Source organism: Marmota marmota, unplaced genomic scaffold (genome assembly GCF_001458135.2).
Source record: "Marmota marmota marmota unplaced genomic scaffold, marMar, whole genome shotgun sequence".
NCBI classification, from domain to species: Eukaryota; Metazoa; Chordata; class Mammalia; order Rodentia; family Sciuridae; genus Marmota; species Marmota marmota.
In genome coordinates this window covers 20,941,808-20,958,363 of record NW_025999842.1, presented here as the reverse complement: position 1 = coordinate 20,958,363, position 16,556 = coordinate 20,941,808, and the positions used below count along the sequence as shown (strand labels likewise).

Here is a 16,556-nt window from a genome sequence, read left to right as displayed (position 1 = left end):
CTCCTCCTCCGCTTTCTGATGACATCAGACCTCTGCCATGTTGGTATCCTATGCGAATGGCAGCATTTCGTTCCCTTTGCTGGGTGACCAAAGCAACGGGTGAGTCCTGACCGGCCCTCACAGGCCCCGTGTCAGTCCTGTTGTCACTGCCCACGAAGGCTCGGTTGGTATTTACCTCCACAGTACTCAGCAGGACCCGGACAGAGAAGCTGTTTCCGCGGGCTCCTTAGCCCTGGGCCAGAGCAGTTCCGGGAGCCGGAACTCGGCCGCTCCGTGCTCGGTGTATGCTCTGATAAGAGCATGCTCCAAGAAGCAGTTTCCGTGGGTTATTTATCACTGAGCCTGAGTAATCTGTCTGCAAGCCGCAGGCGAATGGCAGCCTGAAATTACCTGTTCTATGGCTGAATGAGCTGCGGTCAGTCGAAAACAGGGATGGTGACGTCAGCTCTCCAAGATGGTGGACGCTGGCCTCCTCTGTGGTCTGACCAGTGTGGAGAACCGAATTGGACTGCTTCCTTCCCCCTTCTCGAACCCAGAATTCAGCACTGAGTACGGTGCTTGCACGGCTGGCAGAAACTGCAGCGCTGTATCCCTGCGTTGCTATCTCCTCGTTTCCCAGCGCATGCTGCATACTCTAGCCGCGGGGCGATTTGCTGAATAAGCAGTGTTACCCTCCGTGCGACAAATCTCTCGCGTTTGAGTCCCCGTAGCCGATCCTCGTGCGATGGAAATCCTTCCTCCAGGTTCCAGAGCACCCCACTATTGCTGGAAATTCCTAATAAGAAACCCTTTAGCCTTCCTGACTCGTCATTCTCCCACACAGTGACGCGGCACACGGGGGCAATGCACTCCCCTCGCCACCATCTTCCGAGAGAGAGAATTTTTAATGTTTATTTTTTAGTTATCGGCGGGTACAACATCTTTGTTTGTATGTGGTGCTGAGGATCGAACCCAGGCCGCACGCATGCCAGGCGAGTGTGCTACCACTTGAGCCACATCCCCAGCCCCAGTATTAAAGATTTTCAACCATGGTATACAATATGAACAGATTTGGGTGTGGATGTAGTAGAGGTTTCCTACTGGTGTGTCAGGGCACATGATTTTGAATTGGGTACAGGTATGCTGGAATACTATTCTAGTTTATTTAAGCAAAACTAGTACTTTTGATGATTGCCTGTATAAAAAATGATTCATTGGAGGATTAAAAATGGTAGAGAATATTCTACTATGTGAATAAAGGACAGTTGTCTGAGGCCAAGGACTGCTTGAATCCTCAAGTAATCTCTTTTTGGTCACAGCAGACTTGTCCATTTACTTCAGTGTGCCTTATAAATATTATGATCTTCCACATGAGCATGGTATAAAAAAAGCTATAGAAACATGGGTATAAAATAAGGAGAAGACCATTTAGATGTGTTTTGTGGTAGACTTGGCCATCAGTTATTGAACTTTATGATATCAGTATGTCTTCATGCTATTAAAAGTTATTGAGGACTCCAAAGAGATTTTGCTAATGTTTATGTCTTGAATGTACTATAAATTAAAACTGAGTAAAATTTTAAAATATATGTGCTTTGACTTTCACAAATATTAAGCCTATTAAGAGTTAGCGTAGTTGGATGAAAGTTAACTATGTTTTTCCATACTAGAAAACTTAGAAAGAAAAGTAGTGTTATTTTGCATTCTCTCTAATGTATGATTTAATAAAAAATAGCTTGAATCTCATATCTGGTTCTGCTTTCAATTTGCTATAATGTATATTTTGGCTGAAGTGTACAAAGGAAACCCAGTCTCACATAGAGATGTAGTTAGTAAAGGGAATAATATCTTACTTTTTTTTTTTTTTTTTGGCAGTGTTAGTGATTGAACTCAAGGTCTTATGCATGCTAGGCAAGCATTCTGCCAGTGAACCAAATTCCAACCATAAAAAGGAATGATATCTTAAAAGCCTTTTAAAATAGTTATTTGTATTCTTTCTTGATATTTTAAAAGTTGACAAATGGTAGTTTCTTACAGGTCAGTTATGGTGAAAATATGAAAGTACGACAATGAAATTTTTATGAATTGTTTCACTAAAATCTGTTTGTCTTCTTATTTTACTGGCATCATATGTGATATTATGAAAAATAATTGATTCAGTGAATTATACCTGTCTTCCTAATGTAGACACTTTCATTATGTAATATTACAAATAGTACTAATTCATTGCTGTCACCACTGATCTCATCAGAGAAATCTTTAAATTTTAGGAACTGATCAGGTTTTCATTGGTGAATACAAGTTTTCCAAAATTTTGATTTTTCTCTTGAAAGCTTGAATTTTATCACTGGCAGCAAATATTTCCAGTTCTTTTCCTTGGTATAGCAGGGTCACTTCTTTGATTTTTAAGAAACTGTCAAATATGTTAGTCTGAATAACCAGACTAGAGAAGACTTCATTCATTCTCTCATGTCAAAATGGTGTTACATGAAATGATCTGACTATCACTTATCTTTCATATATTTCATTGTATACTGTTGTGTGGCAGATGTGATTTTATACATACTTCATTTGTCAGTGTTTTGTTCAGCAGATTATTTGAAAAGATATGTGCTTTTCTGAGATTTAAGAAATTAGTAGTTATTACTTTACTTAATGGTATTCTTGAGTGAAATTGGCTCTTGTGTTTATAACTGTGCTTACATGACAGTTTGATACCACTGGCTTTATTTGTGCAAACCTTTCCCCCATTGATTTTGCAGCATCAGTGCAAATATCAACAGTGAAAAAGGTACATAGCATCCAAATATTGTTACAAAAATAGTGTTGACTTTATGGACCCCTGAAGAGTCTCAGAGACTCATTCCTTGGATTCCACATTCTGTATTTTATGGATGAGTTATTCTTTGAAGGAGTCTGATGAGAAAGGGCAAGAGAGAATATTAGGTTTTCTTTTATGATTGGCTTTGTCTTTGTCTTAATCCCTTATTAGCATATACTACTGTTGTATTTGGGTGTGTAGGATGATGTCACAAGTTTTATTTTTGCTTTCATATTTCTTATGTTTTACTTGTTCTTTCTAGATATACATGATAGTAGGGTGTACTTTCATATAATTATATGTACATAGAATAAGTATAACTTGTTCCAATTATGATCTCATTATTGTGGTTGTATATGATGTGGAGTTACATTGGTTATGTATTCATATATAAGGGTAGGAAAGATGTCTGATTTATTCTGTTGTCTTTTCTACTCCCATCCCCACCTTCCCTTCATTCTCTTTTGTCCAGTCCAGTGAACTTTATTTTTCTTTTGTCTATTTTGTTTTGTTTTGGGGATGAACTCAACCAAAATATTCTTTTAGAAATTTTTAAAATTTATTAGCTTCATTTCTTATCTTTATATTTCCTAGTGTATCTTTTGTGGACAATATATCAATTTCTGTATTACAACAGTTTTCTAGAAAACTGTCAAAGGTGTTACCATAGTATAATGGAAATTCTTTATGACTGGATTCATATATGTATCATTTTAAAACTCTGTTATTAGCTGTGTAACATTAAGCAATTTACATAAACTTTCTAAAGCTTAATTTTCCCAAGGTCAAAAGTAATAACAGTATTTAATTTGAAAAGTTGTTCAGAGCATTTGTTAGATAGAATTAGCAAGTGATGATCATAATATCTCTCCTACAATAAATGTTCAATAAATGTCATAAATGCTCAATAAATGCTACTGGTATATTTAGAATTACTAGATAAGTGCACCCTTAATTCATTTTGTTTCTTCTATTTTATTTTTCCTTTTGTACACATAATTCATTGTTTAATATCTCATATATACACAGCATGAATTTTTATCTTATGATTTTATTTGTGTTGTTTCTTTGATAGCAGAATTTGGTTAATATAGCATAGTCACATGCAAAATTAAAGTATGCCATTTTGAAAAGGAAGAAGTAGTATATATTCCGAGATCATACTTGAAGAAATCTAAAGCATTTCTAGAGCAGTTATATAATATGGTTATATAATTCAAAATCTCTGACCTCTTACACTGATTCTATGACTCTGAAATCAGCTTAGTTTTTTTGGCAGCAACTGCCTAATAGACTAAGATATGCATGGGAAATTTATATAAAATTACATAAAGCATTTGTGCACTGTGTTTGAGATATCAGATTTATTAAATGTTTAAAATACATGTCAAATGTTGGCTAATAGTCACAATTCTCTAAAACACTCATATGGTTCTTTGACTCTAAAATATAGAAAGATATAAAAACACTAGCACTCAGCTGTACTTGGGAAAACCAGAATTATATGATAAAAAGCAAATTAAGTTAATTTTAGAGTTTTATTTCTTTATGCCAAAGAAAAGCCAAGTACTAAAATTTGTTATTCTGTGACTTAGAGTTATGGCTTCAAATCATAATTATTTTTAAACATTAAATGATAATTTTTAACGGTATAATTGCATATAACCCCTTAACAATGTGAAAATGTAAATTTTTTTACATTTTCTAAATTTTGAGGGTACTTTTATGTTATATTAATTTGACTGCCTCTGTTTAGTAGAGTGTTAATAACATGAACAAGTTAATTTGAGGTAACAGGTATTTTATTTTTCTTTTTGTATAAGTTATTTGAATTGCTTGGACCTGAAGGACTTGATCTTATTGAGAAACTTCTCCAGAACAGAATTACAATTGTGGATCGATTTCTTAATTCTTCAAATGATCATAAGATTCAAGCTCTTCAAGGTAAGAAAGTATGTAGTGGTAATACTAATTTAAAAGAAAGATTCATTGGTTAACCAATTTTAAAAATATAATTACTTTTTTTATCTTTTGGACATTTTTATAATTTACTGATATCATTCTCTAAACTAGATTTTTAGGTATGGTAGATTATGAAACAAGTGTAAATGATCTAAATAGGAACATATTGCAGTGTTTGGGCATGACATTGTTTTGTAAAAGGTAGAAGTACTTACAATAGATAATTTTTAAAGCAAACACATGTTGTATTAACTATGGACCCAGTGTTATAATTTCTCCCCAAGTTTTTGTTTCCAAAACTTTCAAATCCATAGTAAAGGTATAAGAATAATACACACTTACATAACCTTCATGTATTTTCACTAGTCATTAACAGTTTGTTTCACCTGGCCCTTTTTCTAAAGATACACATACATTACTGAACAATGATAGGAAGTTTCAGACATCATGATACTTCATCTATAAAATATTTAGCATCTGGGCATGATGTGACACACCTGTAATTCCAGTGACTAGGAAGACTGAGAGACTGAGGCAGGAGAATCTCAGGCTTGAGTCTAGCAGCAGCACCTTGGGAAGACCCTATCTCAAAGAAAAGGTTATAAAAGGGTGGACATGTAGCTTTGTGGTAAAGTGCCCACGTATGTATGAATGAATGAATGAATAAGTAAATAAATAAATTGTCTTCAGAATATATCTAAGAACACGACAGCTTCTACTTAACTGCCCTGCAGTTATCACACTCAGAAAATTGCATACCGATAGTGTCATGTATTACATGTATTTTAAAAACCCAGTAAAATAAAAAACAGGTAGGAAGCCAAAATTATTTTTAAAAAAATACCTAACATATGACACAGTGATGCTGGATTCAGGTTTTAAGTGATAAGCAGGAAAATTAGATTTTTTTTAACCTTTACTCCAATGTACTTTGCTAACCTTACGGATAGTTTGAGATTAAAAAAAGTGAATGAACGCAAGAAATTAGATACCTTGAACATCTGTCTATGTTGGCTTTTCTTATATATAAGTTATTTGATTTTTTTTTATGTTTATGCCACTGTAGGAAACTATAAACAGACTTCATCTAAATAGCCTTTAAATCCAAAATATTTTGTGAATTTCCTTTAATACTGATGAATGTTCTCAGAAGCCTGGAGCTTTGAGATTGTTAGAATTTCCAAGATTGGATTTGAGCAACTTTATCTTTCTGCAAGTGTCTTGGTTCAAGTTATTTGAATAGTTCTAAACTTCCTTGTTCCAAGAAGGCTCTGGGCTATATGAAAGTGCATAATCAGACTCCATGCAGTAACCCATCAGGGTTTAGGAGCTTTTAAAATTGGTGTTTGCCAGAAGAAATGGACAGAGTTAAATATCAACTCCTGTGAAGATGTAAATTCTGAGAATTTGGTATTTCTTTTGTCATTCTCCTAAATGTTATTATAGAGATATTTACTGATTCTAACTCTTTTTTAAAAAAAATTAATTTATTTGATTTGATGTGTTATGATTACATTTAAAATAGGACTTGTTATCCAGATTCATAAACATAAATCCATTAATCTTTGGTTCCAGCTTTATTAGTATATTAGCACTGATTTATTAATAGAAAGTTAAAGATGAATCCAATGTTACATTTATTTTTTTGGAAGCTTTAGATGATGAGTTAGGAGTTTAGTCTATGTTCATTCTATTTATTTTACAAATTTTATTCTATTAATATAACTTATTAGAAGCAACACAGTTTTATAATGCAAAATAAGTACTAAATTTAAATATATTTGAGTCCTGAAATGATTTTTTACTTTTCTCAAATAGATTTTACTCTCATATTCCATAGTAGATCATTATTAAATATTGCAACTATTTAAGAATGATGAGTATGCACTAGAAAATTTGAGGCATTTAAATGAATAAATAGTGTTTTTTTGCTTTTTTTTAAGGACTACAATATAGAACTTGAAAGGTAGCATATTTTTAAAAAATTTACTTCGGTAGGTTTATGTTGTATTTGCATTAAAATTCTTTTCCTTAGATTTTTGTTGAAGGAAAAGAAGAATCTTTATACACTTGTTACTTTACCAGTGTTCCCAATTTGTGTCTATATTTTGATGTTTTGCATTTAGGGATCCTTCAAAATTCTCTCATAACTACCAAATTGTACTTTTTGTTTATTAAGGTACCTTAATGAGCCCATTATTAACCATATTCTTTTTTGTATTCTCCAAAACCATTGTCTTACAGAGCAATGACTTGTTTTTTTTTTAAATCTAGCATTTTCTAGATTTCAGGCTAATTTTATTTGAGTTTTTTCATGCAGACATCTACCTTACTCTGCTCTATTCTTACAGTCAGTAAGTGTAAGGTGAATGAGAAGTTGATCTCTAAGATAAAGATAGTTTGTGTATTAAATTCTGTCTTCAGAGTTGGTATAGAGAATGTATTATGAAATCAAAACTTAGTTCATAATATCAAGTGACAATATTTTGAGTAGTTATACAGGATTTTTCTGTTATATTTACATTTTAAAAGGATATAATCATCTATATAGTTCTTCAGTAAAATTTTTTGTTAGTATTTCCATTAAGGTTATTTCATTTTTGCTTGTCATTTGCGACAGTTGGCCTAACCAAACAAGAAAAGCCATACATTTAAGCTTTTGCTGCTTTACTTTTTAAATTATTATTATGTTTAGTCTTATAGGAATCTAGTATATTTTGATTGAAACCTTATAAATCTTTTAATGAGGCATTGTATTTTCTTATAATTTTAATTTTCTTATTTGGATGATTGTAAGTATATATAGTAGTATTTAATTACTGTCACATTTGCTTAAAATGTTAATGACACCAGTATATAGAATTTAGTATGTCATCCAAAGGGGTTTCACACTTTAAAATGTTTAACTCTGGTTTCTGATAAATAAATGGCATTACTCAAATTTTATACATTCTGCTTAACAGATGTATTGTTGATTGAGTGGCTTTGCAGACAATTTCACTTTTCTTTTAGTTAAGAGTATGTGTAAAAACTGTCAGAATGCCTCATTCTTTTTCTGACACTGAAATTTAATCATAAATTTATTAAGTGCATAAGACTTCCTTAGAAATAAGAAATAAAATAAATATAAGACTTAAATAAAATAAATGTAAGACTTAAAAATGAAAATAGTTTTTCAGAATTTTAAGTTTTAATCCTAATATACATGGGCTTATACTTCATTTTGTAATTTTGAGACATACTTTCCTTTTTAGGGAACTATAGTGGGGGTTATTTCATGTGATTGATAGATAAATGACTCATTAAAATTCTTTACACAAAATACATATACGATGGTGTGGGGGGAAGGGGGAAAAAGGGATGAAAAGTGTCACAGTAGATTGGGTAGAGAGAGGTGATGGGAAGGGGAGGGAAGGGGAGGGGGGATAGGGAGGGCAGCAGAATACAACAGACACTAGTATTGTTGTATGTATATACATGGCTGTATAACCAATGTGATCCTGCAATCTGTGGAAAAATGAGAATTCATATCCTATTTGAATCAAATATATGATATGTCAAGATCATTGTATTGTCTTGAGCATCTAATAAAAAAATTCTGTAAGGAGGCTGTAATATTTGAATATTTGACTTAGGAAAATTTGTTATCTAATTCATTCTATCTTGGTACTGTGTTTAATTCCTTCTTTTTTCAGAATTGCAGCTTAGAATTTGATAAAGTAACCTGGGCTGTGCTTGGCAGAGTATTAGCCAAGTCTTGTATTGTCTTCCTAGCTTAGCAATAGTGCCTAGGATGTAGTATCCTCAGTAAAATAAGCTTACTAACTTGGATCCTGTTGGAAGAAAATTTGTTCTGAATATTGAGTTGACCAAACCACAGATCTAATTTATACTTTGTAGACATTGAGTTTTGATCGACCTGGTACCCCTTAGTGACTCTGACCTTCTTCCCTTCTTTTAAAGGCCTTTATTTTCATGAAAAGGTAGACTTTGCTCTTGCTGTATTTGTTTTGTGAAGTATGTTCTGCACTTATGTTTATTTCAGTATGAATAGTTACATATATACAAGTTAACTGAATAAAGTGTATTACATAGGAAAAATTATTTAATATATAATTTTATTTTAGTATTATCTAACAGTGCTAATTAGTATTAATAATTATTTTTTAAATTAATATAAACAAGTTATTTCAAAATCACAAAATTGGATTTCAGGCTCCTGATTTTTTTAAATTTTTTTTTTTGTTGTAGTTGGACACAATACCTTTATTTTATTTATTTTTTTATATAGTGCTGAGGATTGAACTCACCGCCTCATACATGCTAGGCCAGCGCTCTACCGCTGACAGGCTCCTGATTTTATATGTAAGAATTTAAACTATTAGTAACATTAACTATTGAATCTATAGGAAGTAAATCTTACTGACTTTTCTTAAGCCATTAGCTAATATTAAATATTGTAATTTTTAAAAAGAAACCTATTCCTAAATTATGTAATTGAATATGCCCACTTTCCAATGTGAATGATAAGAGCATTATGCTATTTCATGTTCTTTTAGGGAGAAATTAAATGGTTTTCATAATGGTTAAATGATCTCAGAGATGTGTAGTCCATTATATTTTGAAAATTTGCCTTGTAGACAATTGCAAAAAAGTTCTAGGAGAGAATACCAAACCTAATTATGGTTGTCAAGTCACTATTCAGTCCGAACAAGAAAAGCAGTTAATGAAACAATATCGACGTGAAGAAAAACGAATTGCCAGACGAGAAAAAAAGACTGGAGAAGATGGAGAAGTTTCTGGAGAAGGACTTATGGGCTTTGATCCTAAGGAATTGCGGATACACAGGTAATCAAAGCAAGAATCTGAAAAACACATGTTTATAATCAATACTTTTACATATTTTTCTAGTGTGATTTTAGCAATTTGGCAGATTCTTTTAGTCCCATTTTCTTGTAACAACGAGTTTCATTGAATAAAAATTTTCTGGGGAAAAATCAGTCATCTGCTAATTAGAATATTATTGGTTGCATTCACATCCATGAGAGATTTAGATTACAGAGGTAAGCTATTTTTAGTTGCTACACATATTCCAGTCAATGAAGTTATAGAAAACTTATTTACATTTATTTTGAGGGTTTTGTTTTCTTCCCAACTTAATTATACTTTTATTTGTGTGTATTGTTCTCTAGAAGTAGAAAGGAGGAAAATGAAATGAAGTCATTATTGCACTTGATGTTTTAATTATTGTAACTTTTCCAAAAAGGAATTTTTACCTTGAAAATATCTTCGAGTTGTGAAAATGCAAAACTATAAAGAATGAACAATAAGTCAGATTTACTAAATGGTATTTAAAAGTAGTAAATACAAAATGTGCTAAATCCTATTTGGTTACCCCCCAAATTTTTGAATTGCTGATATCTTTGTTTTTGTAGTTTAATTTTTTTCTTTATAATGGAATGCCACCAGAAGTAATTATTATAATGACCTTGCTTTCCTTTTCAAAATAAAAATGTCAAATTTGGCCTGCCATTTTTTGTATTTTCAGAGAGCAGGCACTTCTGAATGCTAGAAGTGTTCCAATTCTCAGCAGGCAGAGAGACATGGACATTGAAAAAATTCATTATCCCCATGTTTATGATTCCCAGGCTGAAGCCAGGAAATCATCAGCATTCATTGCTGGTGCAAAGGTATGTCATTGGTTTATAACAACAACTCTTGGAAATATGTTTGTTCTGAGGCAATGACACATAGCTTTCCCTGTTTCCTTTGTGAATACAGTGCAAGTTGATTAGTTTATGCTAAAATATTTTAAAATATTTAAAATAATAGGGTATATGAGATATTACAATCTGTATAAAGTTCTGACATATAGTAAGTATTCAGACAATATTTCTTCATTTCTCTTTCATTATTGTTGAAATTTATAATTTTGAGTATTATCAGTTATATCATTGCTTGACTAAGCTTTATACCATATATTGTATGCTATCCTACTTGTATGAGTACATTTGTCTTCAATGTAGTTAATGTATACGTTAAGATTCGTCAATGTACTGTGGCCTGTATGTCATATAAGATACTTGACATAATAATGGAGTGTGGTTTTTATTTATTTATTTTTCATTTAGGTTTGTTTTTCTTTAAATTAGCTAAATTTATTTGCCAGGACTGTGTCTTAAAACCAATAGCATTCTGTATTTCTCTCATTAAAAAATCTTTACCAGAGAAGTTCTTTTGTTTTTTTTTAATTCTGAATTGTTATTTTGATATTTATAGATGATTTTACCAGAAGGAATCCAAAGAGAGAATAACAAGCTTTATGAAGAAGTAAGGATTCCCTATAGTGAACCAATGCCAATTGGCTTAGAGGAGAAGCCAGTTTATATCCAAGACTTAGATGAGGTGAGATAAACCTTTTATAGAGTTGATATTTTTGAGGCTTGCTATGTACTATAAATGAACTTATATTGGAAAAAATTATTTTTAAAAGTAGCTTCCTAATATAAATCAGAGACATAAATGGTTGATTACTAAAGAACACCAGGGAAGTTTAAATTTTTCAAAACCACGTATATATCCATTTGTTTGTATACTGAATATATATATATGTGTGTGTGTGTGTGTGTGTGTATATATTTAATTATATTTAAAATATAATTTATTTTATTTAAAAAATAATTTCAAGTAAAATTCAAAAAATAATATATTTAATATATTTAAAATATTTTAAATAAAATTCAAAATTGTATATTTACATCTATCTATCAATCCATCTGTCTATGTTTTCATATTTATTTTTATTATTTTAGGTAATTTTTTTGGTTTAACCTATGTAAATTGACAATTAAAATATTTTAAAGGGTTTATGTATTTATTTATTTATCAAATGGTCACCCTAATATAAAATAAAATGCTTTTTCTGGGAGATGGGCCAAATTCTAAAGTACTTTGTTTATCTTATTTCTCCACAACTTTTTAATTTTTGGTAAATTCAAACTAATGAAAATGTTGTTTGAGTATTAGTATTCATATATCCTTTACTTAGATTCATATTAAAGTTTTGCCATACTTACTCTTTCTCAAAATAAAATGTCATTTAGTTTAAAGTTTATATATTATTTGAAGTTTTTTTTTTATCATCAAAATGAAGCTGGGGGTTTTTAAAAAAATGTATAACAATACATAGTCTTTCAGAAATAAAAATAATGCAGGTGAGCAAGATGTTTTAGTCAGTCTTTGCACTGCAGCAACCAAAAGATCTGACAACAACAATTTTAGAAGAACAAAAGTTTATCTTGGAGCTCACAGTTTAAGAGATCTCAGTCCATAAATGGCTTACTCCATTGCTCTGGGCTCTATATCATGGCAGAAGGGTATTGAGGAAAGCAGCTCAGGACTTATAACTGGGAAGCAGAGAGAGCTTTTGGGGGATACCAAATATCTAAACCATAACATTCCGTGTGAGCCCACACACACTCATTCCCATTTCGCAATGCAAAAATACATTTAGTCCATTTTCAAGAGCCCCTATAGTCAGCAATTTTAGCATTGCCCAAAAGTCCACAGTCTCGTTTGAAACTTGTAGTACACTTTCAGCATGAGGCCCTGTAAAATTCAAAAGCAAGTTACATGTATCAAATATATAAAGGAACATAGTTGATGTACCACATGGTTGATGCCAGTGTCTGCTGCCATCTTGATCAGTAGCTAAGCCTTCTAGGACCATGGCTTCAACAGGCTTTGAGTGCCTGCCTAGTTGGCTGAATGTAATAAAACAATTTCCTAGGCTACTCTGTGCAAGCAGGGTGGCCCACTGGTCTCTTCTCAAGGGAATTTTTACTTTTACACCATTAAGCCTGAGATAGGTATGGTCTTGCCAATTCCTGAGATTTCATCAAGACTTCTTTACTTGGGCTGGGGTTGTTACAGCTCAGTGGTAGAGTACTTGCCTAGCACATGTGAGGCACTGGGTTCCATCCTCAAAACTACATAAAAGTAAATAAAGTTATTTTAAAAAAGGCTTCTTTACTATTGTTTCTTGGTGAAGTATTTAGTGTTTCTATGATAGCTATAATATCTTTAGCCATACCTTCCTTTGCCCCAAGTTTACTTAAAACAGTTTTCTGTCCAAACTAAGTTTTTTAAATCTTCCTGTTTCACTTTCTGATCCTAACTATCACAATAAATTTGGCTAGCTGCCAGCAATATCCATGCCACGACCTGAATGCTATGCTGCCTACAGATTTCTTCCACCAGATTAAAAAGTCCATCACCTTTAAATTCAGCCTTACAGAAAGTCTCAGGACACTGGCAAAATGTACACAACTTCATAGCCAGAACAGAATATGAATGGTCTCTAGTCTAATTTCCAATAAAGTCCTTCTGCTTGGAAACCTCATGAACCCTGTCTTGACTGTTCATACTCCTATTGGCATTCTAGTCTTCTGAGCTCACACAGAAACACCCATTAAGCTGTTGATAACATTCTCAAACTTTTCCAGCTTGCATCTCTAAACTTTTTAAAGTTGCTTCCACAAAATCTAAAAAGCTCCAAAAACTTCTGAACTGTTATGGGGAGACACCTCAGAAAGCACTCTAAGTCCGAATTCAAATCAAAAGAGAGTTTTATTTACCTGGCCAGCGACTGTCACCCACCGCAGAGACTCAAGCTCTGTAGGAGGACAGCAGCTTCCTTGTCTATCCAAAGAGAATATAAGCACAAAAACCACAACTCAGTGACTTGCTTATCGTCATGTAAGCTAGCCAGTCATTGAAATTAAAACATTAATAAGTGGGACCTGTGGGCTCTATGCAGGACTGGAATTTTCCAGTCAGCAAGCAAGTGATAAACAGAAGCCAAAAAGAGCATTAGCTTTGCAGTTCAGTTGACCACAGCCCTGGGTTCAAGCAGGTGTTAGACAGTCACATCCTGAATATGGGCGGGGGTCACTGGGGCGAGAATCTTCTTCAAAGTCATGTAGACCCACAAGGGCATTCAAACCCAGGATGTAGCTCACCTCGACCACTCCTGCATCCTGAGTAGGGTACAATTTAAGGGGTACAAACTACAGAAAGACACTTTTTAAAATAAGAAAACAGCTTTCATTTCAGTTTCTCAGAAACAGCTCTTGTAACAGTTTTTTATAGAAGACACCAAAGTGGAGTCTTAGACCTGTCTATGAAAGTTCTTGCTTTATAATTGTCTTATCTCACTTATCAAAATCTTATATCTATAATCTGTATTTTTTCCGTAACCTATAACTTACATTCTTATTGATTGTATTTATCAGTTCACACCTTAACAGAACCATATGGTCACATTAGTCACAAGGACCCTACTTCTCAGAACCAATTTCTTTTTTATTCACTTTTTTATTGCTGTGACCTAAAGATTTCACAAGAACAATGAGAGGAGGAAATGTTTATTTTGGGGTTCATGATTTCAGAAGTCTCTGTCCGTATATAGCCAACTCCATCGCTCTGAGTCTGAGGTGAGGCAGTAAATCATGGCAGATGAGTGTGGTGGAGGAAAGCAGCTCAGGACATGGAATTTGGAAGCAGAGAGCCCACTTTCTTCCCTAGGGACAATATAAACTCCAAAGTCATGCCCTCAGTGACTGACTTCCTCTAGCCACATCCTACCTGCCTACAATTACCATTCAGTAAATCCCTATCAAGGGATTTATGCACTAAGCATGTTAAAGCTCTTATAACTCAGTCATTACATTTCTAAACTTTCTTGAATTATCTCATATGAGCTTTTGGGGGCCACCTAATATCTAAACAATAACACCAAAGGAGCAAAATAAAGCAATACAAAAATATCCACAGAATAACAAACATAAATTGTATTCTTTATATATTTGTGTATATGTATTTTTTTTTACAAAAAATGGAATTGCATCATTTTATGTGTGTGCAATTCATGTATATTTAATTATGTTTTTCAATGTCAGTAGACACATTGCATCAGTTTTTAAATCACACAGTATTCCATTGAAGTCTTGTTATTTTTAAAACAATTCCTTATCATATTCAATGTTAAGCTATTTTCTACAGTAAGTTTTTATAACAGAATGAAATTCTAATTATGTCTTACATCAGTATTTTTTATGATACATCAGAATTGCCTGTAAGCCACTCCCAAAGAACCAAAGGCCAAATGTTTTCTCTGATATGTGGATGCTGATTCATAATGGAGGGGGTGGAGAATAGAGGTATTTTGGACTAGAATGAGGGTAGTGAAGGGAGGAGATGGGGCGCAGGGGTAGGAATGATAGTAGAATGAATCAGACATCATTACCCTATGTGCATATATGATTACATGACCTGTGTAACTCTACATCATATACAACCAGGAAAATGAGAAATTATACTTAATTTATATATCATGTGTCAAAATACATTTTACTGTCATGTATAACTAATTAGGGAAGGTGCACTGGGGTAGGAAAGATGGTGGAATGAGATGAGCATCATTACCCTAGGTATATGTATGAAGACACAAGTGGTGTGACTCTACTTTGTGTACAACCAAAGAAATGAAAAATTGTGCTCCATTTGTGTACAATGAATTGAAATGCATTATGCTGTCATGTATAACAAATTAGAATAAATAAATAAATTGTTTAATTAAAAAAATTAGATGGGGTCTCTGGATTAATCCAGTTTCACTGAGTTGGTAGTTACAGAAGTAAAAGCAACAACAAAGACAGTTTATTGGCATTTCTAACTGAATTGTCTAGGAGTAAAGCTGCATGTGTGGCCATCTTGGCTACATCTAATGATGTCATTGGATCCATCATTGTCTCTTTTTCATTCTTTCTCTATTTTTCTTTATTTCTTTATTGTTTCTCTTTCCTTCCCTCTTACCTTTCTCTTGCTCATGTCTCTTTGTTTTCTCTTATTCTTTTCATCTCTGGATTCCCATATTTGCTTTCTCTATAAGGTGAGGGAAAAGTATATGTCAGAAGCTCAAACATATTTGTTTTCTCATACTTCAATCCCAGAAAGAAGAGTATTCCCACAAGTTCTGACAGGAAAAAAAGAAAGAAAAAATCTCTTGGAATTAAAGTTTTATTTTCCTGACACAGGATCACAGTTTATTTCCGAAACAGTGCCTTTTCCTTTGGTGGGAGTGTGGGGCTCTTGCTGATAATTATATGTATCCTTATTGTCAGCTTCCTTGAGCCACTAAGAGTGAAGGAGGAATTTTCCACAGCAAATGGGGATACTATTATTATCTACAGAAGAAAAAACACAAAATTTTTGAGTAGTTATATGACAATGGGGGAATATATATATTTAGTTTTAGTACCATGGATTTATTGATTAGAATCATAGCAAAATATTGCTTTTCTGGTGTCTTGAATAAATCACTCCAGAAGAAGGATCTAAAATAGTCTGTTGTTTCAAAGGCAGTGAAAATTAATAGTTTGGAAACCAAATGCCTGTATGATAACAAGTTCCTTTAGAAAACCAAGTGATTACATTTCTGGTAGGATTATTTTTAAAAATTAGATTTGAGGCATTAGAAATTTAGAGAATGAATAGAGAACTTCTTTTTCTTTATTAAAGTTTCATTTTTCTTATGAATCTAGACATTCTTTTAGTAATTAATGCACAGGAGGTGTAAAATAGGACATGTCCCATCTATGTGTGTGAGTTATGTGCTTCCTTTTTTTCTTAATAATAAACATTTGATACCTTGAAACTTGTTCTTTTTGTTTTCCTTCTCTTCTGTGTGTTGAGTAGATCTAAACTATTTCAACCAAAAAAAAAAAAAAAAAAG

The 16,556-nt window shown here is 32.8% G+C and overlaps 1 protein-coding gene across 10 annotated transcripts in view; it reads left to right on the top strand.

The window, feature by feature from the left end:
- Window positions 1-16,556, top strand: part of Ascc3 (activating signal cointegrator 1 complex subunit 3) — a 355,403-nt gene that overhangs the window by 68,721 nt on the left and 270,126 nt on the right. For 9 of the 10 annotated variants that reach the window (XR_007351808.1, XM_048814551.1, XM_048814518.1 and 6 more), the window contains exons 5-8: window positions 4,624-4,744; window positions 9,403-9,610; window positions 10,311-10,452; window positions 11,042-11,167. Coding sequence is in view for 9 of the 10 variants with exons in the window: in XM_048814551.1 (XP_048670508.1) it covers window positions 4,624-4,744; window positions 9,403-9,610; window positions 10,311-10,452; window positions 11,042-11,167 (597 nt within the window). In the remaining variant the exon portion in view is untranslated. Of the gene's footprint in view, window positions 1-4,623; window positions 4,745-9,402; window positions 9,611-10,310; window positions 10,453-11,041; window positions 11,168-16,556 lie in introns of those variants that run through there. The other variant, XM_048814594.1, reaches the window with a different exon arrangement.